The sequence below is a fragment of the Tachypleus tridentatus genome, chromosome 12 (genome assembly GCF_004210375.1).
Source record: "Tachypleus tridentatus isolate NWPU-2018 chromosome 12, ASM421037v1, whole genome shotgun sequence".
Taxonomy (NCBI): domain Eukaryota; kingdom Metazoa; phylum Arthropoda; class Merostomata; order Xiphosura; family Limulidae; genus Tachypleus; species Tachypleus tridentatus.
The window spans coordinates 71,141,788-71,168,078 of record NC_134836.1 but is presented as its reverse complement, the minus strand read 5'-3'; the positions used below and the strand labels follow the sequence as shown (position 1 = coordinate 71,168,078).

The 26,291-nt window shown below is 30.4% G+C and overlaps 1 protein-coding gene and 1 long non-coding RNA gene across 2 annotated transcripts; both read right to left on the bottom strand.

Annotated features, from left to right (window-relative positions):
• Window positions 1-233: 233 nt before the first annotated feature.
• LOC143235314 (uncharacterized) lies at window positions 234-5,423 on the bottom strand. Its single transcript, XR_013019022.1, has 3 exons — window positions 5,319-5,423; window positions 3,065-3,138; window positions 234-299 (listed from the first exon to the last, which is right to left on the bottom strand). It is a non-coding gene; the product is annotated as an uncharacterized LOC143235314 (long non-coding RNA).
• A 2,684-nt stretch (window positions 5,424-8,107) lies between these two features.
• On the bottom strand, window positions 8,108-25,179 carry LOC143235661 (uncharacterized). Its single transcript, XM_076473883.1, has 9 exons — window positions 25,056-25,179; window positions 22,261-22,378; window positions 21,366-21,449; window positions 19,640-19,832; window positions 18,067-18,152; window positions 12,308-12,382; window positions 11,423-11,533; window positions 10,249-10,299; window positions 8,108-8,200 (listed from the first exon to the last, which is right to left on the bottom strand). Exons 4-9 carry the CDS (start codon window positions 19,800-19,802, stop codon window positions 8,108-8,110), a joined length of 579 nt encoding a protein of 192 aa, XP_076329998.1. The 5' UTR covers window positions 19,803-19,832; window positions 21,366-21,449; window positions 22,261-22,378; window positions 25,056-25,179.
• Between the last annotated feature and the right edge of the window lie 1,112 nt (window positions 25,180-26,291).

Below are 26,291 nucleotides of genomic sequence, written 5' to 3'. Positions count from 1 at the left end.
TCAAAGTTCATTAAATTGGGCAACAACAAGTTAGAAAATCAAACTGTTTCCATTCCAACTGAATACAGTTAAAGAAAGCACTGACATTCAACACCTTTCATCTGATTAAAAAAAACACAAGTTGTTTTCCTTTCAATTTTCATTTCATGTAACATCCAACTTATCAACACAGTAAACAAGATAAAAAAACAAAACAACTAAATTAGGTGATAAAAAATTACTCATAATTCTTACCACAACTTTAGCTTCATCGAGATATTTGTAGCTTTTTTCTTTTTGTCCCAGTAGCTGCATCAGCTCTAAATAAAAGAAAAGGAAGTGTTGAGAAAACCGATATGTACATAGCTTATTTTCAGTTGAATTATTTTCAAATATCATAAAATAATTTATCCATCAAAGTTTATTTGTTTAAAATGCAGTAAAAAATCTCATACCTTGATTTGAGCTATTACCAATTTACTTACTATTAACACAGCTTTAATGAGGAAAACATATGAAGTGATTTCAGTCCTTAGGTTTTCAGAAGTTATTGGTTATAACCACAAAAACTTATCCCCAATTTCATTTTCCTTATTATCTATTTTCTTATTCATCTGCATGTTTCAGATATGTCCAACAGATAGGTCATCCTTGATGCTTTTGGGAGCTATTACCACAGACAATAAATTTGAAGTGACAAAACTGAAGTATGTTTATAGTTATGAATTTCATTTAGTTGCCTGTTTAATATACATGTTTCTTTAACCCTTCCACAATGGGAATTCATAACTACAGAAGAATCCATGAGAGTAATTATACTATGAGTTTTGTTAATATAGGCATGTATTTAAAAACATTTTGCAAGTTATTGGTAAACATTACAAGCCTTTTATACACAAGATACTGGGGTTTTGAATTAAAATATTCAGACGTTTTTTAATTAAAGACTTTCTTGCAAAATGTTTTTCTTTTAGAATGTTGACTATTCAATATGCAGAATAATTTTCATTTTAAGATCAAAAATACTTTTACATAAAGTTTACATATTTCACGTGAAATATTTATAAGTTCCAGATAATTATCAAATATAATTTTTTTCTATATCTTTTATCTTTTATTTTCACTATTGAATTAGAATCATTGTGCATGTTTGGTTCATTTGACCAAGCTCGTAACAACCACAAAAAAAATTAAGAAATAAATATGAATCATGCTTTTTACCCCTAATGATTACAAATTATAACTCAAAAACACAAATGTTAAGTCTAAATAGCTTAAATGTCATAACATTATACATTTACATATATATTTATTATTTTTATTGACTTTTTTGCTGGCTAACATCACAGATATTAACGATGGCGCATGCACTCATGATACCATATCTAATAATATAAAGCTGACCTTTACAAAGTAAACTGTCTTGTATGTTTTTTAGTGGACTAGTATTTTGTGAAATAGTCACATTTCAGTTATAATACATCATATATATATATTATTTATAAATAAATTTTAAACTTTATTTCTTTTACACACACACACATGTATAGAACAGTACATAAAAAATTAAAGCAAACAATTGCCTCTTCTAACTTTGCCATTTGTACTCAGTTGCTGTGTGTTGTAAGTTGCTAAGCCTTAAGAAATTTCACAAGTTAAGGATGTGAGATGAAACGATTTATCTTAGGTTTTATACACACACACATGAATAACAAAAAAAAAAAATCATAAGGTAATATATCGATACCACAGGATTCCAATTTAATTTATCAACACAATGGCTTGTTTCAAAAGAAATAAATAATAATATATTTGAAAATGGCTGAGAAACCACATAAGGGACATTCTGAGCTTTTGATTGGTTATTTCCATGTCATATATAGAAGTGTATATGAAAGACCATTTCCAAAAATGGAAAGAGATGAGCAGGGCCACTGTTTTGAATAACAAAAAAAAAAAAAATCATAAGGTAACATATCGATACCACAGGATTCCAATTTAATTTATCAAGTTTAGTAATTAAGCTGCATTTGGGTCCAAAAATATATAAAACTTTGAACAGGCTAAAGACTGAACTTACCAACACAATGGCTTGTTTCAAAAGAAATAAATAATAATATATTTGAAAATGGCTGAGAAAACCACATAAGGGACATTCTGAGCTTTTGATTGGTTATTTCCATGTCATATATAGAAGTGAATATGAAAGACCATTTCCAAAAATGGAAAAAGATGAGCAGGACCACTGTTTTGATTCAGTGCATGAGGGACATCTCAGCAAATAAAAAAAGATACGAGATTATTACCATATAATCTATGTTTTTAATATTGATAATTTCAGTTTCTAATTCATACTAAACTATCTACTTTGTATTTTGACATCACAAACATCTATTTTCAACTAGTGTTGCATTCATTATATCACATTACACATAAAAATCTATGTTTAGATGCATCTTTTCAATATTTACTTTTAAATTAACAAACTAAATTATATGTACTATACAATTTGAACTCTAATATATAGTTCGATACTAAATTTAATGATACAAGTTCATAAAATAGTACTTCAATAAAATTTTCAAAACAAATCCACAAATACAAAGGCATGGCCTTTGACCTGTGATCCATATGGAAAAGTTAAGAAACATAAAAACAATAATTGTGTATTTTCTTTAGTAAATTATAAACTAAAAATATGAACAAAATCCTTTCTTGTATGCACATTCAAGCACAGACATATTTTTGTTAAGAATTTTAACATTGCTCATGTTAACACGCACATAAACCTTTAAACTGTCAACAGACGTCTTATCAACTAAGTTCCTGACATATGAGACGTCACACTAATAAAAATATAAAAACATTTAGGTATTTATGAAAATTATTTTGTAACTGAAAACAAAATTAAACAAGAGAAGATAGTAATTTTTATTTTAAGCTCAGATTTAAAATTTAGTCACCAGATGTCACTGTTTAAGAAAAAGGTACTATTAATCATACACAAAACACTAAACATAATAATCACTAACACCTTAACAAAATGTTTAAGCAAAGACATAAAACCTAAAGTATTGCAGCATACCTGGAGAGAAAAAATGAAAATACTCCTCTTTCTAAAACAGCCCAAAATGGTTTCCACCCCAGAAGTTTACTTTTCTAAAGAATTAAAAAAAACATTAAATGAGTAAAAATAGCAAACCAGTAAAGTAAGAACACACACACAAAAGTATATTTTGGTTTAGTTTGTTTTGAATTTTGCACAAAGCTACACAGGGCTATCTGTGCTAGTCATCCCTAATTTAGCAGTGTAGGACTAGAGGGAAGGCAGCTAGTCATTACCACCCACTGCCAACTCTTGGGTTACTCTTTTACAAATCAATAGTGGGATTGACTGTCACATTATAACTCCCCCATGGCTAAAAGGGCAAGCATGTTTGGTGCGGTGGGAATTCGAACCCGCAACCCTCAGATTATGAGCACCTAACCATGCCAGGCCTACAAAATTTTATAAGTACTGAAAAATTAAATACAAGTTCAATGCATAACAAATAAACTCACAAAAATACATTACTGAAAAAAGAAGAAAACCTCTACTTTGAAGTTACTACTTATAATTAAAGAATACACCCAGTTTCAGTCCCTTTAACTGTAAAGTTTTAAAAAGGCATGCTAATTCAGAGTAAATATAAAGACTGAATTCTTGTGTGACACCCATTCGTAACTACATATAAACTGGAATGTGGCTTGAACCATCCCTGACCAGTATATGCTCTGGTCAGTTTCAGTACATGCACATTCAAAAATCAACTGTCAATATTTAATAAGAATAACAATAATTCTAACTGTATTTCATTAAGATATTACTTAAACACATTTTAAGAATCAATATTATAGCATTTCTAACACTTATTTAAAAATAAAATTGAAAAAAAAACCACCTAAAGTATTCTGTCTTATCTCTAGACCACCAAAAGTATTCTGTCTTATCTCTAGACGCCCACCTAAAGTATTCTGTCTTATCTCAGATCCATCTAAAGTATTCTGTCTTATCTCTAGACTGTATACATCCCACTCTTAACTCTACTTATAAGAATGTTTGTTTAGTCTAGTGTTTGTGTTTCTACACTTTTTTTTATTTTCCAACTACATATTTATTAACTGAACCCATATTTATTTAACTGCCTAATATGATAATAAAACAGACTTTTTTGGTTCTAAAACGATATACATAAGGAAATAATCATCAATGTGTCATGCAGATAAGTTCTACTTTAACATGTGAAGCTGAATATTTCAGAGAGTAAAGGGAAAACCTCAAAATAAATGTTTTGAAATATTTCACAATTAATTATAGGTTTTACTGTTTTTTATATATTTTTCCGCTGTACTTTTCATTCTTCATAACCATTTTATGTTTGTCTTTAATGTATAGGAATATTCTTTTACAATAAGACATCAGTTAAACATACTGTAGTCTAGTGAATAAGCTTAGACCTGCAACAGTGAACTACTAAGATGACACTTATTTCATTTTTTAATTCAATATATTTTACAGACTCTTATGTCAAAACAAAAAAGCAAATACCAGAAATTCTCATTCAGTGAAAATAATAATTTTGAGACACAAACTGATCTCAACAACAATAACAAAAAAATATATTAGAGTCATCAAGGGATCCTGTCTGACAAAAGAAGTATTCAAAATACTGAAATGTGAGGTTACTGTTCAATGGTAAGTCTTTGTCAGTACTTTCAGGTATAAATTACAGCATGTGATTTAAACAGTAGATAGAGTTCCAAAAGGATACACCAGTGCATATCAAATAAGTTAAAGTTTATTGAATATATGAGAAGGAAATTTAAGATTAATAAAAAAAAGGTAAAAAGAAGAATTTGATTTTCAAAACAGTTTCATGAGATTTTAGATGTTTCATACTACAACAAAATGACATTTACTGTATCTAATTCCATGAAATTCTTTATACAGAAACTAAGCACTTTTAACAAAATTTCTACCAAATTTTGTGAAGCCTAGTTAACTATTTTCACCACAACGAATAAAGGAAGAGGACAGGAGATATTAGTGATATCCCTTCAGTCCAGAAGGGGTTAATTTTTCATAAAAAACATATATACTGTATTTACATGAATGATGCATAATACATTACACAAAATTACTCCTTTCGAATTCCACTGACATTTTGATGGAAGACTTTCCTACATGAAAATGAATTATTTTTTTTTCAAACACAGAGTTACAGATTTTGTGTAGAGAAAAAATTCAACTCATTCACTGTAACAACATAAGTACAAAGTTATTAAACTAAATAGTTTACCCTCAACAATGGTCCCCAGATCTAACAGCATTTTTCTGAAGCTTTCTAATTGGCTGAACACAAAGAATTTGTTTCATATGAGGATTTGTTGTAAGATCTGCAGCTATTTGACCTAAAAATATTGTATTTATATACATTAAAGAAATTTTAACATCCAATATGTATCACTGATTTTTCATTATTGAGAAATAACCTAAAGTGAAATATGGTGATAATGAATGTTACAATTTCAAGTCAACATATTTCATTTCTGTTTCTCAATTAAGCTAATGTCACTTACTTAAAAATATAATGTCAGAAAAACAGTAGGTATGAAAGGAAGCAAACAAATTGCTTGTAAATAAAAAAAAACAATGAAAAAATATAATCATAACAAATTTTAAACAAGTTTTCCTGGAATTACATTTTACATAGTTTGTAAATGTCACTTACTTTAATCATTAAAAAGCATATTTAACAGTCAAAACACAAGTAAAATAAAGGCACCAATATGTCATGACAAATGGAACTGTTTTTCAAGGCACAATTAACAAATCCAACAATAATTTAATTATAAATAATGCTAGCATATAAAGGAAATTTGATATTTATGGTAATGTACAATGGACTCTGCAAACCAAGGCAACAAAGGTTATAGTTAAAACTAAAAAAGTAATAATGTATGTGCATTGCATAACCAAGATATGAACACATGTAAATATTCTGGAACAAAAAAAGAAAAATAGTAATGGAAATCTTACAATTTTTTCCTGACTTTTACCCTTTATTCAAGTTTGTGGCTAGTCTTACATAATGCACACATTATTTGAAAATCATAGCCTCAGTTTAACATCTTTCTTGCATGAAAGACTGTTACCCCGCTTGATTTTAATGGAAGAATCAATTCCACATTGTAAAAGCAACACTGCTGTTTCTTTCTTGTCCTCTATATAAGCACAGCAGTGAAGGGCTGTGGGTTCCCGAGTAGTGTCCGTGTAATTTATATTTGGTGGATTGGCATCATGAAGTTGTGGAATTAACGCAAATTATTTTAATCAGTTCATCAAAATACTTATCGAATGAAAGGTGTTAAATAATAGAAATTAAATAACACTCTCCTGTGTTTATATTACCATTTTTCTACTTAACCAGTGCTCATACCTGCAACAAGATCAGCAAGTTCTAAATAGTAACCAATACTACATCTGGGAAATTAGTATAATTTGTAAACTGACTACATTGGTTAATCAAACAAAACTTGAATAGTTAGATTAACAAAAACAGTTATAACTGGAAACACTGATTTCAATCAGCATGAGTTGTAACACTAACTGATTAAGCTTAACAAACTTAAATTAATCTAAAATAATTATGAGAGAACATAATGGCACTTTCTATTCACTTGAATAGTTCACATAATGAAAAGTAGTAATAAGAGTAATAGGTTATCTTTGTGCCAATAATCAATTCATTGTTAAATTTTTGTATTTCTATGCAACAATAGCAACAGAATTAAATCTCATAGGCAGTTAATTATACTGGCTATAATTAATTACTAATAATTATTAATTAATTAACTATAATTAATCACCCAGCTCTATTGAACATTAGTTTATCATCACAAAAATACACTAAACAAGGCTACTTACAAACAGCCAAACTTTGGTACAATAAGATCTCCACCAAACTCTAAATCACAGTTAACTTGACTCTTATCTTTACCTTTTAATTATAGTGCACTGTTCAATTACCTAAGCTGATATAATCACTTTAAGTTGCAAAGTCTAAAATATTCATTTTAACCCAAACAAATGCAATTTTTTCTCCAGTCTCTCAGCAAGTACAATTGTGTAAGTTTATTGGTAAATTATATCCACAAAATCATTGAAACACTTTCATCATCTACATACACAGAATCATAACTCCAAAAGTTGGTTCAGTGATGTCATCATACATTTAATGACAAATAATTATGATTATTCATAAAGGACAACTTTATTCCCAAACTAAGAACCTTTGAATTGGTACTAAAAGTAGTTGACAATAATGCATGGCATTAACACTGTGATTAAATTTTTAGGACTAGCTCCTACTGAATGTAAGCTAAAATGACAATGCACAAAATTTTCAAATAACTCTGAAATAAACACTACACCCACAAAAATTCAACATTCTTCTACAAACAGTGGTTTGTGTGCATCTGCCAAACACTTACTTTATGATGCACTAATAACATTACTTCAGTACAATAAAACTTCTTAATGTTTAGATAAAACAGAGCAAAATGTTAAAAATATTTCCAAAGTTTTACCAGATTAACTTCATACTATAAGATGACTTCATGAAGTTGAGCAACAATTAATATCCCACCCTCCTAAACGAAAGACAATTTAACACTTTCTTAATTTTTTGACTGATAAAATATAACTCAAAGAGAACTGTTTTTTTTATATTTATCCATTTTTTTTATTTATATTTCTTTGTCAGTAAACCTTGCATCAGTTTCAAACTTAAATTTCTCAACAAGTGGGTTTCGACATCACTGATTAAATTTTGTTGGTTGTAAAGCTCTGCCCATAATGGGTATTGAAACCCAGGTTTTAGTGTAAAACTCAGATTTACCATCTTGCTACCAGAGGCTTTAAAATTCACTTCATTAGTTCTTCACTGTGACTTATTTGAAACTAAAACCAAAGTGTACTGTTACCAGGAAACTTAACTTCAACATACTTGTTTGTTCAATGTTTGTAGATCTCATTCCTTATTTGTAACTGTGAAACTGAAGTGTATTGTTACCAGTAAACATAATTTCAACATACTAGTTTATTTAATGTTTGTAGGTCTCCTTCCGGCAGCACTAAGAGTTTGGCCTCTTTCCTCTTCACGCCCAGCATCTTCTGCAGCTGTGAAAGGAATAGAGATGAGTATCGAGATCAAATACACTGCAAGCTTTCAAACCACTGTACTTGTATGCATAAAACCTTTGAACTATTGAAAAAAAAAATTTTAAAAGGGTCTAGTAAATCATGTCATTCCTTCTCCTTACTTTACAGGTGGCTCTCTGTCAACCAAAAAAATTAAAAAATACAATCTTCAAGTCTTAACTCATACTATTAGATACACATTTATTCATGATTTCCATAATATTTTGTTTTAAAGTACTTGAGAGTAAAGTTTTAAGGAACATCAATCACTCTACTATAAAACAGTACCACTATGCAAGACTTCATAGATGTTTTCATAATACACTGAAATATGAAAGTCCATACAATCATACAAATAGTTTAGCTACCATAACACAACACAATGAAAAGAGTAAACAATGTGGAAACTTTTGAACAAATAACTACAAGTTAAGATATTAGTTGCTTTAATGGCAAAAAATAATAAAAAAAAATTGTGACTTAAAAGAACAAATCAAATGCTAAAATAAAAAATCATCCAAGAGAGAAGTACCATGACGCCTGTTTGGGCAATGGCCTAAATGTACATAATTTAAACATTTCTATACATATACACGACCATATACATTCCATCAGTTAACCCAATTTAACTGTAACTTTACAAACTGCATTACATATTGTTAAAACTCTAAACAAGCTCGGGAAAACCAATATAACGAGAAATCACAAGTTATAGCTAAAGCCAATTTATTTACTTCACAATGATGTAAGCAGTTTATAATCTGATCTGGGAAGTTTCAAACTAAAACTTCATGAGTAATAATTCAAACAACTTGCCGTGACTAACAAAAAAGAAAATTCACATTAAAACACCTGACACAAATCACCTTTTCTCACCAAATATAAATCTATGCTAACAAAAATTCAATAAATGAATTATTTACAGAAAGATTTCTTGGAGCTATGCAGAAATGAAAGTAGGATTTTCCCCCCCATTTTCATTTATAAATTAAATTATCTCTTTTGGGATGGGATCGGTATAATATATACAAGTATTTATTCTATAACTTTTGTTACAGCATGTGTAGCTTCACAAAATTTGATAGACTTTTAGAGAAGAGTCCAAGTATGTTGTACACAAAAAAAATCAGTTTTTATGATGAAGTTCTGTTACTAAGAGTTTGTTTGTGAAAATGGTTCATTTAATTACCAAACAAAGCACAGTGATTTTCGTGTGATGATTATAAAACTATTCTTCAACCCAGAAATCCCAAATATTATTTATGTAATCTGTAAAACCTTCTAAATTCATTCCAAATGTTTGTTTTAAGGAAAACTTTATATTTCGTCTGTTATTTCTTCTACCCTAACTACATTAAGTCTGTAAATATCACTAACTTTGTAACTACCATAAAAATTTAGGAAATAAATATAAATTATACATTTTCATTACACAATAAATAAATTATAACATAAAACAAATATTTACTCTAAATGACTTAAATCTCATAATATAATACATTCATCTATATTTATTACTTTCTTTATATTTACCTTTTAAGCATGGCTAGTTAATGTTACAGAACTTGCATTGATACAGTGCATGTGCACTCGTGTTACCATATCCAGTAATTTAAATCTGACTGGTCTTAGCTGTGCTTTAGTAGACTGGTATTTGGTAAAATGTGGTCACATTTCAATTATTATACATTATATTCGTATATTAATTATTACTATTTAGAAATAAATTACTAAACTTATTTTTCTTAAAACACAAACAGTAAGTAAGCACAGCAACAAATATCTTCTAGTTACAACCTATGTGCTCATTTACTCTTGCTAAGCCTTTTCAAATTAAATTTTGTATGTGAAGGATGCTAAACAATTCTTTTAGGTTTTATACACACACAGTTAGTGGAATAACCAAAATAATCATAAATAACTATATCGATACACGAAGTCCTCCATAATTTATCAAGTTTAAAAACTAAACTGTATTTCACCTAAGAAAATGTGTAATTTCAATCAAACTAAAAAACATAACCTACCTGCATGAAATCTTCGTTTGAGAGAATGAAACAGCTTCCAAGCACTTTAAACTGGGCAAGAATGCAAATAGGGGGATAATCTGAGCTTCTGATTGCTTATTCACATTATATATTTAAGTAAGTATTTATAAGGGACTTTTCAAAATAGAAAGAGGTGAATGGAACCACCATGTTTGATTCAGGACATAAGCTATATCTCAGTAAAATAAAAAGTTTTGGCTTTCTTATTTTATATTCTAACTTGTTAATATTAGTAATTTGAATTCCTAATTTGTATTAAACTGTAGACTTGGCATTTTGACATTACAAACATGTAACTTTAAACAGTGCTGCATTCAACTTACCATGTGACTCACTAAAATCTACATTTAGGTGTGATCTTTTGAGATTCATTTTTAAGTTAAGAAATTAACCAACACATAATACTAAAATTTGAATTGCAATCTACAATTTGATACCAAGCTTAATGACATAAATTCATAAAATAATAGTTCAATAAAATTTTGAAAACAAGTCAACAAATGCAATAATATGGCTTTTGATCTATGAGTCATCATTATAGGGTTAAATGTCAGAGAATGACAATGTCAACAATACAATCTTCTCTGAGTTATAAACTGTGGGATTTTTTTTTTTTTTTAATTTCGCATTAAAGCTACAAGGTTTGTTTGTGTGTTTTGAATTTTGCACAAAGCTACTTAAGGGCTGTCTGCACTAGTCCCCTAATTTTGCAGTGTAAGACTAGAGGGAAGGCAGCCAGTCATCATCACCTACCGCCAACTCTTGGACTACTTTTACCAAGAAATAGTGGGACTGACCTTAACTTTATAACACCCCCATGGCTGACAGAGTGAGCACGCTTGGTGCAATGGAGATTCAAACCCTCAACCCTCAGATTACAAGTCTAGTGCCTTAACCCATCTGGGCATGCCAGGTCAGAAATAGGGTTAGAATTATTATTTGATATCACATCTTGTTTTGTTTTTTTTATAAGCAGGTGTATACCCCTTGACACCTGAGAGATGCTCTGTAGTTATGATGGGATCATTATAACGAAACATTTGCATACATGTTCTTCTATTATAACTACCGTCCTTTACTAAGATTTTAGACATCTGCAGTATCGTTCTTCACATTACCAATCTTTAACGTAACCTGTACATACTACACATACCTTGTAACAGTTTTCGAACATCTTCAACTTTGGCAACGTCTTTTGGTCTTTGCCCTTCTCCATTTCTAATAAAACATCAGCATCATTGGCTAATAATAAAATAAGAAGTCCCTAAAGGGCGAAAAAACAAAAAATACTTTTATTTCCTGTTTTGTATATTGCAAAGTTATTTTCTTTGTGCAATTTTTTTTACTAGTTCATTTATTGTTCACAACTCTGCACAAACTTGCATTATAAAACATGAAAACCATAAAAAGTACCTCAGTGACTAAAATCTAAGTCTGTTTTTCAAATGAGCTGTATTATTCTTTTGCACGCATTCTAAAACATTTTACAGTACACAGGATAGGCCTAATCATTCTATACTTACAAATGAAACAAAGGATTCAATGCATGCAAAAGATTACAGTAACTTGCAAATTGTACATTTCATTTACAAAAAAAAAATTAATTACTAAGAGAGATTACTCTAGAAATAAAACTTAAAATATATGGCATGTTAAACAGCAAATACTCTCTATTACTAATGGCATAAACAGGAACAATTGTAATTTGACAAAAATTTACTTGCACCAAATTCTGTTATTTAAATTCATAAGAAACATTATGAAAACTTAATATTTCAATGGAAATTGTGTGAACTTTTTATACTTTATTTTAAAAACTTGTGTGAATCTCTCTAAACAAATTAGTAAAACATTCAATTTTTGGTATTATTTCTATAATATGTTAAAGAAAATAATTCTGTCATACATAAATCAAAGACAAATATTTTCTATTTTATCATAATTGCAAAAGAAGCTAAAGTTGATGATGTTTGCTAGTAATGAGAATTTCAGCACTATGTGCAAAATTTCATTTATAAAGGTATTACTTAAAACTTGCCTCTCTCCCAGTGTAAGCTGCTTTGTGAAGAGGGGTGTCGCCTGTATCATTTACAACATTTACATCTGCTTTGTTCTGGAATGATAAAATACAAGTATCTTATAACAAAACTTTGCAACGGATCATTCATACAAGTACGAGCTATCACTGACACAATTTATTTTTCACAATCTTAATTATTTTATGTTAAAAGCATAAATTTCACAGAATAATTAATGGAAGAATGATAAAATATATTTAAAAGTTAATTTAAAAAATCAGACAAACAAACAAGCTTACACTCCAACATAAAGAATCACAATAAAGTAGCAAATTCACCATTTTTCTATAACAAAGCATTTTCATTTGTTATTTATTTCACAGTGCCATAATATAAAACACTATTAACATAAATATTTATTTTGTGAATGAATATTTTACATCTGTTTAATAGTTGATTTTTTACTACAAGACTTAAAAGCAGACAATTATTGAAAGTTGTATTTGTAATACATTGATGTAGAAAATATAACAGACAGATGATTTAATGGTGAACATAAAAACTATGAGATGAGTAGCAAACAAGAGACAAAAACAATAGCAGAAGAGGGTCAAGTCATGGCCATGAAAAAGTTTGGTGAGAAGTGCTGGCAAATGGAGGTTAACACTAATAGATAGTGTATCCCCATTGCAATGTAGCTCCTACTCCATCAGTCACCTCCAAAACCTAGGACACATTTTACATCCTACATTATAGCTTCTATCCTGGGATCTTTCCAAATTGGGCAAAATATTATATTTTTTGTTATTTATCTTTGTTTCAGCTTGTTTTAGGTAATAACAAATTAACATAATCAGTCTCTACCCAGAATTCACCCTCAATGGGAAAACAGCACGTTTGTGGATTCATGCTATTAGAAACCAAGTTTCAATACCTATAATGGACAGAGCACAGATTGCCTATTGTATAGCTTTGTGTTTAATTACAAATAATTAATCAATCTTCCCGGAATTCAATGATTAGTTTTACTTTCTTTCCACATTTCTTATAAGTACTCAATCATCAATAAAAAATTTCCATTCATAACAAACATCAAATTAATTTCACTTGGTGTTAAATAAATCCTTGGTAATAAAAGCTACCTCTTTCACAGGCTTTTATATAGTGGAAAATGTGTTGAAATTTAGGAGATATTTACATCTACGCTAATGACGGAATTAAGTTAAAATAAAACAGTACAGGTGGTATTGTGTAACTCGTGAGATCTAGAGAAATCGAGTGTGGCCAACCAATGCTCAACTACTATGGTTGTCTATCACTCTTGTTAAATATGACTAAGCTTAACCAATTTCTTATTAAATAATGCATTTTCCACAGATTTGAAATAAATATAACTTAACACAGAAACATTAATACGTTTTTTCCCTTAGGTCTTCTTAACTTCCCATTACATTCTGTTTGTTTGTTTTTTATGTAGAATCTTGGTTTTGCCACTTTCACATAAAACCCTAAATTACTTCTCACACCACTTTATTCATTGTATAATGATATAAGTATCTTGTATTATGCTGCATCCAGTGATATTTTAACTCTTATTAAGTTTCCAAGTACAGCTTCATGAGTAGTTTATCATATCACATCTTATGTGATTACAAATGACGTTATACCAATAAAATCAGCGAAACAGAAGGGTTGGTTGGTTGATTTAGTGTTTTATGGCACAAAGCAGCTAGGTTATCTGCACCAAACACCCAGTAAAAAGGTAGAAATAAAGTAAATGTAGTAAAATTCATAAAAGGAAATGAAGGTAAAACAAAATATCATTGAAAAACAGAAAAAGCATAAAACCAATGTTGACACCTAGTTTACAATGGTAAGAGAGAAAGCAGAGTAAGAGAAGTTGTAAATGACTTTCTCTAGCAAAATGGTAATGATCATAACTCGCCAGGAAGACTAACAGGTAAGTACAAGAACCACCGTCAGTCACCTGAAGTTGGTCTTTCCAGTCCTGGTTCCAGGTTATGTGTCATTATGGCCAGTATCAAAAAGTAAAGTAATAAAAGTGTTAAAAGACATGCAGCAAAATTGTAATAATAACTCGCAAGGACAACTAACGGGTAGTTCAAACGGATAGTTCAAACAGCAGCAATAGTCACCTGAAGTTGGCCTTTCCAGTCCTGGTGTCGAGTTATTTAATGTCCTGGCCATTTTCCAATTTCAAATCAAACTACAGAGATTAAAACTCATAAAAGGGAACCACAATTAAAAAGGTGTAATGAATAAATATCAAACACTTAAATGACATTAAAAAGATTAATTGCCAATTAAAAAACTAAAAATCTTTATCAAGGTGGATAGTGCCACCATCACCAATAACACTGTCTAATATTATGGACAAACCTTGGGACAGAGCATGTTTAAAATAGTGCCGTCGTTGAGAGTTGTAACGATGGCAAGAAAGTAAAATGTGGCTTACAGTGATTTCAGTGTTACACAAACTACACACTGGTGCATCAGATCCAGATAAAAGAAAACAATGTGTTAATAACTATGACCAATGCGTAATCTAGTTAGAACAACTTCCTCCTTCCGAACCTTACGAAAGCTAGATGGCCAAAGTCCAATAAAGGGTTTTATTTGGAAAAGCTTGTCTTAGCATTGCTCACTTCAAGTTGACTGCCAGCTGGCATGGATCTGAGCCTTGAATACAGGACCATAGTCCATGTATGGTATAGGCACAGTGGTGATAGTGCCAGAGCAGATAGATTTAGCTGCCGTGGTCTGCAAGCTCGCTCCGCCTAATACCAATGTGGCTTGATATCCAGAAAACTGAATATAAGTAGATGTTAATGAGAAATGGGCCAGTCGGTTTTGAATATCAGCGAGAACGGGTGTGATCCAACGGAAGTGATTTCAGGGCCAGTAGAGAACTAAGAGAGTCAGTATTAATGAAGCAGTTGGAGTACTGCTTAGCTTCAATATGATCCAGGGCAAGAGAAATGGCATACAGTTCAGCAGTGAACACAGAAGCTGTAGAGGGGATTCTACGTGCAACCACCAAACCGTAACAAACCATGACAAAGCCCACAGAGTTACCCGATTTGGAACCATCTGCATAAATTGGAATGAAAAAATTATTCAAAAGATGTTCAGTAAATAAGAAACGGTACTTCCAATCGGGAGTATCTGCCTTTCTCAGATGACTTAAAGAAAGATCACATTTGGGAACTGTAATAAGCACGGTGGGATGGGCTGACCAGTGGATTCTGCAATATTATCCAAGGACAGACCCAATTCATTCAATTGCACCTGGATGTGAAGGCCAAAAGGAGCAATGGCAGATCATCTGTTCTGAAAAAGTATGGCCCACTGAGGAAGGAAAACACATCCCCAAGTGAGATGCTTTGGTAAGGAAATGAAGTTTCAAGAATATAGTAAAGACAGTTGCAAACAGCAAAGGTGCAGAGAAGGTTCATGAGATTCTACATATAAGCTTTGAACTGGGAGGTGCAGAAAGCCCCATTGCAGAGTCAAAGTCCTTGATGATGAATGGGGTCCAGCATCTTTAAGGTCGGTGGTCTGGCAGAGCCATAGACCTTGATCCATAGTCAAGTTTTGATCAATAAGAGAACAATATATCTTGAACATAGAACATCAATCCACTCCCCAACTGGTGGTAGAGAGGACACGGAGGATGTGAAACAGAAGGGAAAATCAGGTAAGAAACAAAATTTGGATAATTATGTTCTCAAGCAATGATACTTTCTTGTAAAATATAAACATATTCTTTGGGTTTGGAAGTATAAAAATATTATAAAACTGGTATGTTTTTTATTGACAAGTCTTCAGATGTGGGAAAAAAATAACTTGATATTCTTTTGTTTTTATTTGAAAATGATATTAAAGAAGTATTAACTTTTTTCTAAAATAAAGATAAATATATTTGAGTTTAAGATTCTTGAAAGTGTTAGAACTACTATTTTTAATTAGTTCTGATAAGTTGGCATAAAGAAGTGTGCTCAATATTTGTAAGGTAACTTCACTGTTGTTTTTAATTAAGCACAAAGCTACACAATGAGCTACCTGTGCTCTGCCTACTACACGTTATTGAAACCTGGTCTCTAGTACTGTAAGTCTTCAGACATGCAGCTGTGTTAAAAAGAGAGCAAAAGGTAGCTTTGTAAGAAGGCGCACGCTCAATACCAGAAAGATGTTCACAGAACTTAAAGAGGTTAACTGTCTTAAAATATTATATATTAAAATTAAATATATTCTGAACTAAATCTTCCAATTCATTTTATTAAAATGCTACTAATTCTTAAATATGATTTTTTTTATAGGTATGTTGTCTAAATAAAGGTTAACCAATAAATCTGAATTTTGTCAAATACAGAATATTACAGTGCATTATCTCACCTATTACAAGACAAGCTTAAAACTATATCTCAAAGTTTTGTTATGGAGGTATGTACTACAACAGTTCAAACAATATTAATTTTTCCATTATGCACAGTCTCATCAAATCAAGTACACAAAATCTAATAAAATAATAAACTGGGGGACAAGCTGAGATACATGCCTAAACCGTAATCTGATGATTCTAATGTAATATGAGCATTTTCAGCTTTTCGTGAAATGGAAGATGATAGAGCATCTTATCATAAGCCTTAACCTGTAAAACTGAATTCATTCTGTATGCACAAATGGGGGGGAGGTCAAAATGTAAGCAGTCTGACCTTGTTAAGAATGTCGTTCAATGTAGTCTAATACATTTGATGCAGAGTTATCAAAATCAACATGTTACTATAAATTGCAGGTTTGGCAACAATGTATGTTATATAAAATATCAAAAACACTGTACAGAATTTCCTGAAAAGCACTGTAGATGTGAATTTAAGAGACTGTATAGGTTATGAAAGTGGAAATCTGTTCAGTCGATTAAAGTGTTTTTATTCTTCACATGAACATCACCTCACTCTCAGCCTCCAAGTCAGACTGACTTCATGAATCTTCAATACAAATGCTTTGTTAATACATCTGAATTTTATACGTACAACAGACTTGTGCTGTTTTAATATGTATGCCATGCTTGATGAAAATGCACTCCGTAAACACAGAATTATAGTCAAAACTCCTTCACAGACATGGAATTGTACCAGTTGACTGGCCTTGAATACATTCAATTAATATAAGTTTTCAACAGTTCTTTTCATTATCAGTGACATCACTGGGATACTTTAAAAGACATTTACTTACAGCACTTGAGCAGGTGTTATGTAAAAACTGTTCATACATACAATAAATTGTTTTTTTGTTTTATTTCACTGCACAAAACTACTTGAGGGCTATCTGTGCTGGCTGTCCCTAATTTAGCAGTGTAAGACCAGAGGGAAGACAGCCAGTCATCACCACCCACTGCCAACTCTTGGGCTACTCTTTTATCAACGAATGATGAATGGGATTGACTGTCACATTATAATGCCCCCATGACTGAAAGGGCAAGCATGTTTGGTGTGACTTGGATTCAAACCCGTGACCCTCGGATTACGAGTTGAGTGTCTTAACCACCTGGCCATGCTGGGCCTGTATAATAAATAATAAATTTATAAGAATCCTGTATTAAAATAAGAAGATAGAAACTCGTGGTATACTTATATGTCATGCTCATTAATAAAAAGACAACCTTAATACATCAAAAAATTATATAGTTTTTAACAAGAAACTAGAAAATCATACTGGCAATTAAAAAAACCTATCAAAACATGAAACTACATCTGACCTGTAACAGCAGTTGAACAACTGATGTATGCCCAAAATAAGAAGCAAGGTGCAGTGCTGACCATCCACGGTTACTTTTCTGTGTCCCTACAATAGAAGTAATAATTTAAAAATGCAAAAAACTTAAAGAGTATTAAAAAAATAAAATTTGGATACTAATAATTACTAAATAATTCTGATTTACTTCCATTTCTTACTTGACTTCCTTTTACTTTTAACTTTATCTTTTTAACTTGAGTTATAATACTGAAATTTTCTTTTAATAGGTGTTCATCACACTAATTTATGTTTAACACTACAGAAACGAGTCTTAGATCAAATCAGTTCTCTAGCATTAAAAAACAAGTCTTGAAACAACACAAGACCCTGAACGAAGGAAAGTCGAGATAAAGATGTTACTGAGTTAAAGATAAAACTTTGTTTTTAAACAGACATACACCAAACTAGAAAGAAAGTGGTAGCACCACTCAATTACTGTTACTGGTTTAACTCGTTCAATCAAAGATTTTGGTTAAAACTAATTACTTATTCTCAGGCATGACGGACTATTGGAGACAGATCAGTTTTACAATCTCGTGTTTACAGGGTAACCGAATTTAGAATCCTCTTAATCTGTTTGTTTCTTTCATGTATTTAGATCAACAATCACAACATTCACCATGTGTCTGAACAGCAGAAAGATGTCTCATGTAGAAATTTTCTTCCCTCTTAGTTCTTGTATTTATCTTCTTTATCTGGTTTTCCAGTGTATTCAGTGCCAAAAAAGGACACTGTGTGATCTGTTTTCCTCATCTTCTAAACATGTTTTATGCTCTAAATCTTTTTCATTTGAAAATAGGCAGTCTGTGATACCTATCTTTATTAAGTTGAAGTGATTTAACAGTATTATCATTATCTCATTAACCAGATGCTGATAGGTACCTTGCAATACAGACCCGATTTGTTTTGCAACTTTCACACAAAGCTACACAAAAACTATCTGAGTGTCCCCATAACCCCAACCTCACAACATCTTTTTCTGCTGACATGATTCACAACCCAGACGTGCTGACCACTAGTCCACACCCAACCCACCATACCACTGTTCCAACAATTAAGTAATCAAAGTCACAAACTGGAACAAGAAAAGATTTGTTTCAACAAAAAAAAAAAAAAAAAGACTATGATAATCAATACATGTAATAATGGTCATGGTGCCTTCATCTAAATAAAGAGAAATAACCTCAAAACTTTATTTACATCAAGAAGCAAGAAAACTCTAAAATTTACACAGGAAACAAATTCCCTTCCTGTTAAATATTTTAACAAGTCTATTCTGTTGTATCCTTTGTTGTCCATGAGATAGATTCAAAAAATTTAATATTCAAAAGAGATCTATAATACATACTTATATTAATATCAATCTTTCAGTGTTTACTCATACAGCAAACAGAATATGTTGGCATGTGATAAATAAAGGCCACACAACCTCAGGGAATGTTTACGTTTGTGCATTTTTTTACGTAAGACCTACCTACAAAAATATAAAACAAATCACTTAATTAATAAAATCAAATAAATGAATCATTCCTAACCTCTGCAGTTGATATCAAATGAAACATGTCCTTTTATCTTCTCTTTCAATAGCTGATTTACTACTTGAACATTTCCACTACGAGAACTCTGCAACAGTATATCCTCCGGATCACTTTCAAAGGAAGAGCTGGACTCAGACTTGTCATCATCATCTTGCTGCATTGTCTTTCATTGGTTAGTTTATAGGATTGGCTGTTCAGTGTGTAAACAGTATTAAAATAATCACTTTTCATTCAACAGTTATTTAATAAATTAAGTTTCTGTTGATAACTTCTTTCCAGATAAACTTAATTGCAATAAATATAGTGCCTCATAAATATAAGAAGTCACAGATAGAAAATCTTCAGAAAACATTAAGATAACTAAAATAATGAAGTGCATGCACACAGGAATATCTTTAAATGTCATTAAACCAAGCACAACTGAAATTATAAACAAAGAAATATAGACAAGTTCCACCATATCTTTATAAGAAGTCTGTATAGATAGTACTCTGTACTAAAAATAGTAAGGTATTTGGGAAAAGAAGCAGTCATCCCTCGGAGACTCATCTCAGACAACACTGTTTCTGTGTGAATTTCATTTGTTTATAAACACTTAGGGTACTGGTACCTTTACTGTGTTGAGTGTTAATACCTAACTCCAATACCCAGATTTTCAAAGCATCACTAAATATGTCTCTTACTAGACAAGCCATCTGACTTACTGTTTAACTCAAAGTGTCTTAAAGTGTTTGGTGGGTATCGTGCTACAGAGTAAATTTAATCCACTTCGGTTTAATACTGCAGTCACCAAAACACTATACTAGGCCTAACATGCAAGTAGTCTGGGCAGATCACTTAATTTCATTTATCCAGCATTTATCCAGTTTATAAACTTTTTACATTCAAATACAAAATGCTATAACCAAAAAAATGTTTTGTACACAAAGCACAAACTCCCCCCGAGTAAGTTAGAAACAGAGCTAGATGATGAGTGAAATTTACTAATCAATTAATAATCAGGATCATTAATCAAGTACTTCTAACTAGAAACAATTCTCACATCATTACACACAACAAGTTAAAACTAAGTTACGTTTGTAACCATGAGCTGTTGTAACGTGGGTACATGTTGTGTGTAATGTAACATGAAACCTATGAAAAAAATATTACTAATAATTTTCCTTTAGTTTCTCCCATGGAATTTCCATAAGATTAACAATAATTTATTTTTTTTGATGAAAATAAACTTTACTTGGTGATATTAATTACAAATCAGGAAAGCATTAAACATAAAAGTTTAAGATTTTATTTTTATATTACCATTCTCGTGTTCTTTTAAAAAACATCCCCTAGCAGTGTTGCATGAGAAATCAGCCAGGAAGGTTAGAAAAAAAAAAACATAACAAGACTTATGGAAAACTGGATATTCATAACTAAATTTATTATTTTGTTAGAACAACTCATTAAATAAAAAGAACCAAGCATTTTGAAATAAAACTGGAATATCTGATTTTAGGACACTGTTACTGAAATCAATTAATACATTATTGAATATAACTGTCCTTAGATTTCATGTGATAAAACATTCTTGTCATAATACTTAAGTAAAAACATAACCTTGGAAAACAAAAACTGCACAATATTTACTATTTTGAAAGAATGTTTATGATAATGGCTCTTTACAAAAGTTAAAACAATTTATAAGGTGGGAATATTAAAACAAGAAAAAAAATCTAATCACCAATTTTTCCAGTTATCTTTTTTCTAATTCTATTGTCAGCTCAGAAATTTTCATCAATACATTTGTTACATTTTACAATACAAGCTGAAAGAAACAAAAAGCATTTATATATTTAGTTCAAAGTTTCCATATTTAATTTATTCTGTCACATTTATATAAAACAGTGCATGTAATTACAGTATTAAAATTAATTTTCAATTTTATGCATCAGTAACTGAATGCAGATTGGCATAAATTTTTAAATTTGTTTTCACCGTTGCATTTACATGAAACTCACTGGTTAAAATGGCTTCTAACGTTTAGAGCAATCAAGTTATTCTGCAGTGAAAAATCATATTACTTTCACACATGTGAAAATTACAATTCTCCTGCATGTGTGTATATATATATATATATATATATACACATGAATTTAAGGTGGTTGGTAAATTAGTCACTTACCATGTAAACATTAACCAAGTGTAGAAGAATTAACTATTTTCTGAAACATTTAAGCACAGTGTATAAAACTAACTGTATAGAGACCAATGAAATAATGTGATGTCAAAAAGAATTGAAATATAATAACCAAAAAATGAAAAAAATCTTTACTTCTTTCTGTCATATAATTATTGTTACAAAGAGATTTCTAATGTGTGTAGAATTATATATAAAAGTAAAACATGAAAGTATGCATTATATTATTATTTCAATTTCATTTACTCATGAAATGAAAGTAAGCTTATTTTTGAATGACAGTTTCTCAGTGTATTTTTTTAAAACTTATGCCTGAAGTTGTTGTAATGGTTGAGAGGCTGATGTGTTAATTCTGTTTGGCAGTCTTTTGATTGAGTAACTGATCAGTTGTTGAAGGAATAACTATAATAAAAAAACAACAACATAAAATCCAACTTACATCACTGTTTAAGCTTTTGAAGCATTACTTCACTTAAACCACGCTAACTGGCTATTCTTAAAGGAATGAACTAATCACCAAGCATCACATTGTCTACTATAACACAGAAGATCATAAGCTGAAAAAAATATCAGGGAAACATTTTTTTCTATATCATAATTGTAGAGTGATAGATTAGTATTTGAAGATAATAAAAACAACTGAGCTAGATATTTGAACAAGTTGTTTAAAAAAATTATATAATTACACTATTCTGTACATTGTATAGCATTCACTGGTATTTATTACAAATAGCATTACTATGTTGTGTTGTCAAATTTACTGAACATCAAGATTTTTTAGCTCTATTCGTCATCTTCCAAGCTCCATTTGAAAAATATTGAGCAGAAAAACTGAGCTCCAGGAGTAGTTACAAAAACTGAAGCTCTGTTCCTTCGTTATTCACCCCCTAACGGTACAGAGTGGGATCTACATACAGTAACAAAATCACAGGGTTTCTTTTAAACAGTATCACAACTTTCACAAAATGTTAATTTGAAAATTACAGTTCGTACCCCTTTTAAGAGTGATGCAAAACATGAAAATTTGAACTTTTAAACTCTTTAAAACCTTTTAAACTTTCTTTACAAAATACACAAAAATAAAAATAATTATAAGTAAACACAATAAAAAGAGCCTTATTCATGCATAAAGTAGGTGCCTCTTCTCTTTAAAGACTTTAAATACTAGTTTTTCTACACAACCAAAATTCACCACTTTAGTTGTAGTTCACTAGTCACTTAAAAATTATATATAAACCACTTCTTACATAAATTATTTATTAACTCTAAAATAATTACAATTACATGTATAGTCATAAAAAAGTTAGAATATCTAATACCTACTGAAAGTAAGACAAGTAAGTCAAAAAGGTTCGAACAAAGGGCTACAGAATATACATTTTAGGGAAAAGTGACCTAGTGGTTCATCTGGGTTGTCTCATCAATTAAAATAAACTTTCATAAAACAGTTCAAGCCACCCCTCTGATTTAAGTATTTGTCAATCATTCCTTTAAGTTTATCCTATCTGTCAGAAACCCATTCTAAAGGCCAACCTCACTCTTGATAAAATAAACTGCCTTTGTTGAAAATGTTTCCTAACCTGCCAAAATGTATACTTATAACTCCTAATTCTACAACTCTTACCATAAAGTTTAAGAAAAAAAATGACAACATATAGACACCATAAATTACCTTAACAATTTACAACATCTCACATTCCCTCTCACCCTTTTTCTTTTTTCTAAGAGAAAACAATTTTAAAATTTTAACCTTTTTGTTATATGGCAACTTTTCCAATAATTCACTTTCAACATCCTTCCTAAGGTAAAGGAATCATAGACTAAATACAATACTTCAAATAAGGTTTAACCAGTGACCATTAAAATAAAATCACAACTTTTTTAGAATTATATTAAATATTTTTGCAGATATAACCTAAAATTTTCATTGCCCTACTACTAACAACAGAACTCTGCTTAGGTGGCTTAAAACTGAGCAACCAGGATGCCAAGATCTGTTTTTTCAATAACACTATCAAGGTTATTTTCATCATAATTGGAACTTTTGATAACTCATAATGCAACATTAAAAGACAACAAGACTTTTTAGACTATCTAGACTGTTCTATTCAGTGCATTAAACAGTAACAATTCAAAACTAACCCTTATAATTTATGCATTGATCAAGCTTTCCCTTAAACTTTTAAATTATCTGCATCTACCACTATTGAAAACAACCTATTCCAAAAGTCATCTAACCTGTAAAAAAAATAATGCCTTCTCAGTTAAAGATGACTTCTACACTGCCAAAATTTGTGTTCCCTAGTCTTACCATTCTCACCATTAAAAATAAACACTAACACCATTATTGCTCCTAACAATTTCAAACACCTCAATCAGATCCCCTCCAAGTCTTTCCAAAAGAAAACAAATTCAAAGAGATTAGCTATCCCATTCCATTAACCCTACTCTGAAATCTTTCCAACAAATCAGTGTCCTTTCTGAGGTAAAGAGCCCAAAGCTAAACATGTGCATAACTTTGTATCCATTATAACTGAAAACCAATTCACCAAATAACCTAAATCCAGTTATAAAACAGCATCCTGCTCCTCACAGCTAACAAAACTCAAGCCTTGGATATGATCAGCAAATTTAAACAACTTAGAATACATTGCATATAATGTTAAATGTTTGATTAGTTTAGTGTATTATAGAACAAATGAATATTTATTAGAGGTTACTTAAAAAAAGAAAAAAAAAAGAGAGAAGTACAATAATTCCCGATATAAGTTAGGAGACTTGAATGCTAAAATTTATAATTTAATCTTTTAAAGATTATGTACACATTATTTTTCTTAATTAAACAGCCGAGCTCAATAACTATACCCGAAAACGGTTTAGATAGGGTTTCAACATACGTCACAGCATACATTACTCATAGAAACCTAGAAGTACAGATTTTTTTTTTTACTTCTAGCAATACCGTATGAGAAAGTAAGCACACCTTTTGATGATTAAATATCAATCTATTTAACATCATTATTATCTCTTCAATTTCAAAATTACATTAAGATATATCAAAGACAACACATTAAATTTTCGGCTAAGTTTCAAACCTCGCCCAAACTTTTGTACTGTTAACAGTTGTCTCCAACACTAGTAGTAGTAATAATAATAATAGATAATATCCCAGTAGTCTGTTACGGTATATCATTTACTGTCGTTTACTAACTTAGAATAACAAAAAGACTGTACCTTTAAGTTTGGGCGAATATTCGGTTCTAAAACTTACATAAACAATTAGATCACATTTTAGAGAAACATCATCACAACTATACACGAATACTAAACAATCACGTGCTGAACCTGAAACCAAAGTATACCAACTAAATTAAGATGTAAGGTGGAGCTTTCTACTGTGTTAAATTAATATGATTATTTAACGGATAAGAACAACGCATAAAGCAGTACGAAATGAAAAGTCTTAATGGAAATGTCAACTATGAGCTACAAGTTAACAAATCACTACCCCATAAAGTTTAATAACTATCCGTGACTTTTAGTAAGTTTAATTGCGCTGTTTAGTTTCTGTTTTCTTAATACAGAGCTGAACATAATATAAAATAAAAACTTTTGACGATCTTTCACTTTGATGTAATTTATAATTACGATGCGGCATTTTTCGTATTAAACTATTATAGCGTATATAATAAATTTATTTTAAAATTATCACGTTTTGATATTGTACTTTGCAAATGTGTTTGGTACTTATTTACGTCATCTGTTGTTGTTTTTTTTATTTATTTAGGACATGAAACTACCATAGACATCTTACAATAGACTGAATAGCACCCTCTGATTCTGAAAATGTTCCACAAGGACACTACCTTCGACATGTTAATATTTTAACTGCGACGCCTTTTTCTGCATACAATATTACTAAAAAAAAGTTAATTTAAAGATTGGTAATAGGAATATTAAAAAAAATACAGAAACAAAATAGAAAGCTTAAAATTAAAACGCAATTACAAAAAGTAAACAACCAAGCTTAAGATTTGAGACACAGTGTTGAAATTATTTTCTCAATCCACAAGTCGTTATTTTGACTACGTGTCTAAAAGTTGTAATATTTAGGAGCGATTTGTAGCTGCTATATTTATATCTTGTAGCTATATCGAAGTATTTACACACTAGATTGAAGAAACTACTAAACTATACTGGGGTGGTACATGGACTGGATTTTGCAATCGCATGAGTTTTAAACATATATACACATGCAATGCATATTGAGTAGTGTATATATATATTATAACCATAATTTTTAAGACAAAACAAAACACATTAAAATTAAACAAATACGCTGCGTTAAAAAAAAAAAAGATTCTAGGGTACAAGCTATAATGTGGGATTACAAAATGTGTCATATATTTTGGAGGTGACTGAAGAAGAAGGACCTACATTGCTATGGAGATACACCTTCTGTTAGACTTT

Coding starts and splice junctions, on each gene's coding strand:
- LOC143235661 (XM_076473883.1), bottom strand. CDS start 19,802: ATGCAGCAAGATGATGATGACAAGTCTGAGTCCAGCTCTTCCTTTGAA. Junction 12,383..18,066: donor TTGTTCAACTGCTGTTACAG/GTCAGATGTAGT, acceptor TTATCATTCCAG/AACAAAGCAGATGTAAATGT. Junction 8,201..10,248: donor CAAACGAAGATTTCATGCAG/GTAGGTTATGTT, acceptor TTCCTTTCACAG/CTGCAGAAGATGCTGGGCGT.